The following is an 8,758-nucleotide window of genomic DNA, read 5'->3' on the forward strand; positions in this document are numbered from 1 at the left end:
GGGAGAGCGGAAGGGGAGGTGGAGGAGGTGCTCCTTCCTCAGACGGAGTTAAAATAGTTTCAGGAAACTTTGAGCTGCTTTACTCGAGGTTCCCGAAAAAACTGTGAAGCTTCGCGGGAGGCGCACACGGAGCACCCGGGGGGCCGCACACGGACGGCGACATGCCGGGGAGAACCGGAGCCGCCTGGATGTGACTGGTAGGTGGGGTGTCCCCGCTGCTCCTAAACAACATGCGGCCAGAGCAGCGCGACAGCAGCGGGACACTGCGGAGCCACAGCCGCCGGGAGGGCTCAGAGAGCAGCAGTCAGAACTCTGATCATTCACCTCTATCCGCAACCACATGGGCAGATCATTTACAACCAATAAATCTTCCGTAAACATATTTAAACGTTACCAGATTGTTGAAACTATTCCTTAATTATTGATCTCTATTGATTGTATTTGGCATGTGTGCAGCTTTACATGATTATTGCTGGGTTATTAATGATATTAATAACTTTAGCTCACACCACTGCTCAGTCCCAGCTCCAGATGTTTATCCTGGGTTTCTACAGTAGCTTAACATGAGTTAAAGTTCAAAATAAGCCCTCTTTATCTTAAACTGGACCTTCAGTTCATCAAACGTACAGAATAGCATTGATGTTAATACTGTATCGATAAATATCTTTGTGTTTTGACTGTATATTGTATTAACAGCCTGTGAAACCTTTAAACAGCAGAAGCTGAGCCAAAGGGCTTCACTGACAGGACCATTCAAATTCCAGCTCTAAAAAATCCCAGTTTCAAACTACTACTACTTCAACTACTACTTTTGTTGTGGAAAGTTAAATTCGCTGTGATTTAGTGATCATTAAACTATGTCCAGAATTATCAAATATGTTATGACACACTGAGAGGTTGCCACATTATTAGTATTGGTATCGGCAATACTGGCCCAATATTTGCTTAATATTAAATAGATACAAAAATATGCACCGGTGGCACAGCATTTTAGCCCCTCCCTCTTTAAGCCACTTCCATATTATTGGCTGCCACTCATAAACAGAATGCAAATGGGTGGGGCTTTGCTGCCTGAGATAACCATATAAGGTATTTCTCTGTGTGACTTCTTACAGATCCAGGAGTAGAAAAAACTGCAACATGTTAATGAGTGTTGTGGATAAATCGTCTCAGACATTCTGTAGGTTTGAGTTTCCACTTTGGTCTTCAGAGTTTTAAAATGAAAACAACGCTGTTTGTTGCTTTCTGTGTTTACACATGTTATTGTTTACTTTTTGTTGATCTTGCTTTGGTTCATTCAAGGAGGATGGAGGGAGAGAAAGAGACGTCTGAGGAGAAGGAGGAGGAAGAGGAGGGGGAGGAGAAGGAGCTTCATCAGGATCACCCCATGGAGGCATCCTCTCTGGACCAGGACCTTCCCATCATGCACTGGGAGGAACTGAGCCAGCGGATAGCTGAGCTGGAGAAACAGGAGCAGGAGCGGAGGGAAAGGTCAAAGGTCAGCTATAGATAATGTTCAGAGTTTGAGGCTCTGTTTCTCAGTCAGTGGGAAAGACTACATTTCCCATGATGCACTTCGCTGGACAAAGAAGGAAAAATCAAGCACCAAAACCTGCAGTTCATCTAATGTCCACGAGAGATTCCAGCAGTTAGTTCGAATTTTAAAGTAAAAACAAAAACAAGCAAAAACAAGGCGGTTTTTGGTGCATCGCCTTCTTAGCGACCACCTAGCAGCAGCCAGCCACCTTCAGCAGCCACTGGGCAACAGGTTGGGCAGCACACACAATCCGTAGCCAGCTGTGGTTTCCATAGTTTCAGGCTGTAACCTGGAACTAAGCGTTAGAGCCTGAGAGCAGAATCTGCAGGAATACGAGCAGAATTAAACCAGCAGAGCTGAGCGCAGGAAACTGCCCATCTGTAAACATTGCCGGTTGAAAGAGAAGCTTCACTTCAAATTTTTAGTTTGCTGCTGTTCAGTTGCATTGTGGGAAATGTAGTATCCAGCATGGTTTGCCCCCCCCTCTGCTCTTTACTTCAGGTCTCTGAGGAGCTTGTTCCTGATAGTCTTTGCCGTTTCCCCTGTTTTTTAATTCGATCCTGAACAGGATGAGATCGTGTTTGTTGTGTCTGAAGAGCCGCTGCCGTAATCCACACCGAGCTAAAACAAGGAGGAGGAGGTGGTTCAACGACCTGGTGTCACAGCTGCATGTTTATACGTTCTCTGGTGACACGACGATCACTCAGAACTTCCCAACATCAGTTTCCTGTTTGCTCTGGGCGACAGCCTCTTATCTGTGCTGCTTTTTGGGCTGATACCCATCACACTTTAGTTTTTACTACATTTCCTGTGATTGGTGAGAATCTGCTGCTGCTGGAGTACTTTTTTCTTTCACCCTTGCTTTGCTGCACAGAAAAATCTGAAACCAGTCTGAGTGGTTTGTTGTCAACATAAACTGTATATAAAAGATGGATGTGACCACTGTGGCGTCACTCACTAAGTTTTGAAAGGCCAACGTTAGTTCATGGTTGGTTTTTAAAGCCAGTAGGAACCATATTTGTAGTTTCATAACAATTTAACATTATTTCACACCTGCAGTTAAACACAGCAACGTCTTCTAATAAACCAACCCCTGCAACCAGCAACACAAAATAGTCTCAGCTTCAGCAACTAAACCAACTGCTGCAACTAGAGCAACAGTGCTACACTAAGTTTTTGTGCAACTGAACCAACAAAACCAGTGCAAAGCCAGCAATGCCTGCAACTAAATGTCAACTTCTGTAACTAAACCAAAATACTGAAACTAAGGCAACCAAACACAGCAACCAATAAGACTAAACCTTCCGGTCCAAGTCCTGGATGCACCTTTAGAGCATCTAGTGGTCATCGGGGGAACTGCAACTTTTGATGCTTCATTTTTCAGTCCTGGATGTTGATGGTTAGTCGTCAGGTGATCGGTGGAGAATTATCCTCAGGTTATGTTGTCTTCCTGCAGAGAGGGGCGGGGCTGAGGACGGAGGGAAATCCAGATGGAGTGTGGAGCAACGTCTGGGGGGAAGAGGAGGAGGAAGACTTCAGGAGGTGTCGAGTGGCAGTTGTTACATCACGGTAATGAAGCGTCGTGGATAATCTCTGTTTTTTGTTGAGTTCGTGTTTGTTGGTTTGAATCTGTCAAAGTGTTGCCCAGTGATGACGGTGACCTCGCAGGCCAGCTCGCTCCTACACCGGTGCTCCATCATGCAGGATGGAGGAAGCAACACTTGCTGGTTAGCGAGGTCCCACCGTGAAGCCTCCAGATGCATTTTCATCATCTTTGCAAGAAATTAGCGATGTTTTTGTTTCCAGCATCAAATCGATGCATACGGTCGGATAATTCTTCCAAACTCTGATAATCCGATGACTCAGCAGAACGTTTTCAAATCACGGTAAATTCCAGCTAAAGTTACCGTCCGGTAACGTGTGGCGTCGCATAAATGATTGTGGTGAGGCAGATGCTGGCGTCAGCCCGTTGCAGGGATATGGTCTTCCTCACAAAGAGGTGAGAAGTTAGTAGCCAGCTCGACTGTAATGGCTACGGGCTGTACTCACTCTGGGGGTCTCTCTTCCTACCACGATAGTAGAATGACACCCCCTAGTGGTGCTGTGCTGTAATAACAGTTGTTACAGACTGACTGCAACATGTTGGCAGTCTGAAGTTATAAGTTTGGTCACCTGGCAACCACTGAGTTTCCGTAGTCACGGGGAGGTTGCCGTCCTGTTTTTATTCGAGCGTGGCCGTGCCGTTACCGTCTGTGGATTCGGCCATGAGATCCAGCTAGCTGATGACCGTTTCTTCCCCTCTCATTTGTGAAAAAAATAAAGCATTTTATTTGTTTACAGATTTCACAACCACAGAAACCTGCAGCTGTGCTTCATCAACAACAGCGACAGTGAAGAGGAGGAGGAGGGGGCCAATAAAAAGGTGCTTCCTGCTCTGCTTGCTGCAGCAAGTTTCAGGACACAGATCAGGGACAGATTTTACTGCAAATGCAACAAACTGATTCAGAATCTAAGCTTCAGAAGTTTCATGTAGTGAAAGGAGAGTTTGTCTGTTCGTGAAACCTTCCAGTGTTGCTGTTTGTAATCACTGAACATTTTAAGCTTTTGGGATCTGTGAACCTCTAGCAGAGTGGCAGCAAAGCTGGGTGTGGACACAGCTTTTCTCAAAGGATATTTAGACACTGCTAAACATTTGAGAGCAGCAGCCGAGCCAGTGTTACTGCCAGAGATCTGCAGGAGAGTCCAGCCAGAGCAGGAGAACATCAGTTCATCACCAGGCAACAATAAAAATAAAGAACAGCTCGATCACGCGGAAAAATGGGGTCAACCCTTAGAGTTTTCGGAGTCCATTGTACAGAGAGATCAAATTTTAAAAAGAAGCTGAAACACTGATTGGAAGTCACTGAGGGTTAAACGATTAGTTCTCTGGGCTCCATGTGGGAATCCTTTCCTTCGTCTCTGAGTCATTATCAGGCACTAACTCGTGTTCTCACTCGTCACTGTCTGAACACATCGCTGCACAAGGAGTGTAACTCTAACTGTTATTAAAGCTACTTTTTGTGATTATCTGCTGCAGAACGTAACGGCAGCTGTCACCAGCAGGGGGCAGCGTTTCTCCAGCGAGTCTTGTTGCTGTTTTTCTGAACCCAGGCTCGCCTTTACCTCACCACTTCCTAATGCTCAGGTTAAAACACAGTCACAAACAGGTGCTATCCACAGTCTGACCTCTGACCTCTGACCCTGTCAGGTCACAAAGGGAACAGGGCACAATGGTTGCCATGCCGCTGGGTTGAAACAGGAAGTGGCCACGGCTCTGAGGACGTTGAGAGACAAGTTGCTGGCCGAACAGAAGGAGGAGGTGAGTCCGAGCCCGAGCCCGACCAGCAGATCGATGACCTGAAGCTCATCTGTGTGTGTGTGTGTGTGTTTGCTGCAGCGGCTGGCTGGCAGCAGCTGCGTGGCCCAGCGGAAACATCTGGAGCGCTGGGAGCTGCAGGAACGCTCGCTGCAGCAGCTCGGCAGCTTGAGGGCGTCGCTGGAACGAGACGTTCACGGTACGCAGAGCTTTAACGGAAACACAACGGTGCTGCTCACAGCCTCACATCTGGGTTTCATTTAGAGTCAATCTTTATTTCACAACTTTGTCTCTGTTAGGTTTACGTCCAACAGATTTGTTCTTGAAAATAAAGAAACAAATTTATATATTTGTGTTAATTATACATTTGTCAGTGCGCCCCAGGGTGGCTGTGGCTACAATGTAGCTGCCATCACCAGTGTGTGAATGGGTGGATGACTGGATGTAGTTTAAAAGCGCTTTGGGGTCCTTAGGGACGAGTAAAGCGCTTTACAAATACATTTACCATTTGCAGGAAAAGCCAGGCTGGTTTTCTAAGTAATGACATTCCTCATTAGCCTCATAGTGAATCTTTTACTCTGTCGTGAAGACTTTAAAACTTTGAATAGAAAAGATGTGAAGCTAATCGCAGCTGTCAGTAATCTTTCCACAGCCCTGAGACTTTACTTCCTGTAGAGCCTGTAGACTGAAGGCTGTTTTGTGCTGCAGTGAAGGAAACAGGTGCGTTTCATTTATGACACAAAAATCAGAGCTGTTCTGTGAAAAGTGGAGCGTTTGATCACAGTTGTCTGGTTTTAATAATCAGACCTGATTGATCTCTCAGCCTCACCTTGTTGTGGCCTCTATCTGACTCTACCGGGCTCAGAAATTTCTTCCACTTTGTTCTGGGGACAAACGCCTCGTGTTAGCCCACACTCTGCTTTGCTTGTTTTCCAGCTCTGAGCTCCGAGCTGGTGGCCCACCTCCTGGTACGAGACCAGCTGAGGACGAAGCAGGACGCCATGCTGCTGGACGTCCAGGACCTGACCTAACGCCAGAACGGCACGGCGGACACCTCGCACAGTCTCTGCCCAGTGCTCCTTCTTTCAGCCTCTCTGGGACCAGGCTGACTGCTCGGGCGTGTCATCCCCTCAGCTGTTTACTGCGTCAGCGACAACCTGCCGGTTCATCTAAACTGACCAATCAGCACCATCCAGAGAAACGACGATGACATGATCCTGGAGGACTCACGTCGGTATTCACAGAAAGGAATAACGTTCATAACAGAGCTCAGATGTTGGAGGGTTTTTTGGTGAAGTCAGATTCATTCATCGGGACGGCCAATCAGCTGCTGGCTTGTGACAGTTTAAACCGAAGTCTCGGTCGTTGTTCTGACTCCTGACAATCGGGCTTGTTATGTTTCTGTTGTTAGAGCAGCTCGTTCATCTCACAGCAGCTCCGTATGTGACGCCCCGAGTTCATCCTCAGCCTCAAACAATCCTTGGAGCTCATGTTCCTTTAAGGCCCGCCTCTCTATAAGCACACTCTCTTCTGATTGGTCATCTATTAAGTCCCTTGTACGGAAACCTCAGATAATCTTCTTCATGTTTTTCAGCAGGTGACATGTTCATGCAGCATTTTCTCAGCATGTTTCCAGGATCACTAAATCGTTCTGCTCCAAAACTGCATGACAGGGGTCTTCATCTGCACCACAGATTTACAGGCTCGGCCTCTGAAAATGAAACTGACATTTTGGGAAAGGTTAGTATATTTTGCTGTGACGTTTGGAGAAAGCTGGAGCTTTTCAAATCTTTTTTGATACCTGTGCTCCTCTAAATGCTCATTTTAAGCCACCGTGGTAGCACGGTGTTATTATCCTCACTCTGTCCTACAAGAGGATTTTTGTGGAGACTTTATGTTCCTCAGAGGATCCATTGTCTTCGTCAAACAGCCTGTAACCGTGTTTTTGCCTTGAGACACAGGTCTTAAAGCTACAGGATGAAATTTGGGAGACATAATCATGGTCAGCAGACCAAAAACAATGACTTTGATAAACCCACGAGTCAAACGTTTGTGGTGAGCGACCCCCTGGAAACCTGCGGTTGCTATCAGTACATGTATATTCCCACCAAGTGGTGATTGGTTGCTGGTTATCACTGGGTGAAAATGGGTTGCAAAGGGAGCGCTGCACCCAAAAACCTCCCTGTGATTGATTTGGTTGCCACGTTTGTGTTGAAGACAACATGTCTGCAAACATTCACACTGAGCCAAGCGGTCGGGAAAGGCAAACAGGAAACTCCTTCAAAGTAAAAGTTGTACCTTACTACTGAAAACAACACATTTCAAAAGGTGCAACTTTTACTGTGGAGGTTTCAGGTTTGTGTTGCACTTTCCTGTTTGCTTTACCACTCGGCTTGTTGGTCGAGTGTTTACAGGAAGAGAAGTCACATCACAGCTGGGAGCGACAGCCTGCCAAACCAACCACAAAGAGGCTTGTCGGTGTCTTCCTCTGAGCTCATCTACCAACCTCCAGCAACCTCACAGTTGGTTAAAACACATTTTTCTGTAGCACCTGGTGGTTGGTAGGTGGTTGCCAACCGGTCTCTAGACCTGTCCAACTTTGGACCTTAGACAACGAATGTTACTCAGTTCATTTAGAAGATGCATTTTGGTAAAACGGTGTTACTTTACACCGTGCTGAAAGCTCAGTGACTCATCGGTTCAAACATCCTCATCGAAGTCAAATTGGTCAACTTTCTGACTCCTAACATTACGTTCAGATTTGGGAGTTTGGTGATCAAATTTCATCTAAAAAAATCCCATTTTCACATATTTTCGCTGTGTTCTCTGAGTTGCGGCGAGACTAATTAGACATAATCAACAAAAGGGATCTAACTTATCTTATTTAAGTTTTATTGTGTTACTTACTGAACCACTTTTACCTGTTACTATAAAAAGGGAACAGCACACAGATATAAGCACGTGGAATTAAAGAGCTTACATGATATCTTGATTATTGGACATTATACTTAGTTTTTGTTTTGTTTTTTAATTAAAGGGGAATTTCACCCAAACTTGATGTCATCATCACATTAAAGCAGAAAATAAATAACTGAAACAACTTCAGACTAACAAAGTTGCGTTTCTGTCACAGTGGTGAAATTCCTCTTTAACTGATGCTAAACTCTTCAGGTACCGTCTGTGATCGCGCTATCGTTGTTTACTTTAAATGTAAGGGAAGAATCCACTGAATATAACCAACTATGTGCCATGATTGCTGCCTTACTTTCATTTTCTTCTTAAAACTAAATGTTTTGCATCTCATCCATCATGTGCTTTAAATAACTCCCTGAATCTGTTTTCATGAGCACAGTAGTCATTGAAACAGTAGTCGAGGATATTTAGCATTGTGCTCTCGTGCCTGTGATAAGAAGCTGAATGTCATTTACATTGAAAGCGATGTACTGTAATGAGAAATGTGCTTTAAAGTATATAAAGTCACACTGAAATGTGCTGTTTTGAGGTTGTGGAAGGTTATGACACTGATACAAGGCTGTTAATCATTTCACCGTGACTTTAAGAATATTTGGAGAAGTATTTTAAAATGTAAATAAAATTAACTACAAATATATTTGTATATGTAAACATTAATTCTGAAATATATTTTTAAAAGCAAAACTTAATGATGTCATATTACTGTGCTTTGCTGTAGTTCTTCATATATGTGCATTTCTATGCAGATGATACCCAGGTTTATCTGCAAAGACACAAAAATCACTTCTTTTATTAATTTTAATGCCTTCGAGCAGGAGTGGGGACCTCCAGGCCTCGAGGGCCGGTGTCCTGCAGGTTTTAGATCTCACCCTGGCTCAACACACCTGAATCAC

At 44.9% G+C, this 8,758-nt stretch overlaps 2 protein-coding genes across 3 annotated transcripts in view; one reads left to right on the forward strand and one right to left on the reverse strand.

Moving 5' to 3' along the window:
• The window catches only part of LOC309715231 (uncharacterized protein), a 64,413-nt gene that overhangs the window by 25,645 nt on the left and 30,010 nt on the right, over positions 1-8,758 (reverse strand). The window lies entirely within an intron of this gene.
• Positions 14-8,549, forward strand: LOC309715273 (uncharacterized protein). Of its 2 annotated transcripts, XM_082548265.1 has the most exons (8): positions 14-197; positions 1,116-1,180; positions 1,303-1,498; positions 2,994-3,106; positions 3,878-3,959; positions 4,785-4,895; positions 4,974-5,091; positions 5,829-8,549. In XM_082548265.1, exons 3-8 carry the CDS (start codon positions 1,307-1,309, stop codon positions 5,921-5,923), a joined length of 711 nt encoding a protein of 236 aa, XP_082404391.1. In that variant the 5' UTR covers positions 14-197; positions 1,116-1,180; positions 1,303-1,306; the 3' UTR covers positions 5,924-8,549. The 2 variants fall into 2 exon arrangements, with proteins under 2 accessions (XP_082404391.1, XP_082404392.1); XM_082548266.1 differs by lacking the exon at positions 1,116-1,180.

The sequence above is a fragment of the Aulonocara stuartgranti genome, assembly GCF_965226115.1.
Source record: "Aulonocara stuartgranti genome assembly, chromosome: 10".
Lineage (NCBI taxonomy): Eukaryota > Metazoa > Chordata > Actinopteri > Cichliformes > Cichlidae > Aulonocara > Aulonocara stuartgranti.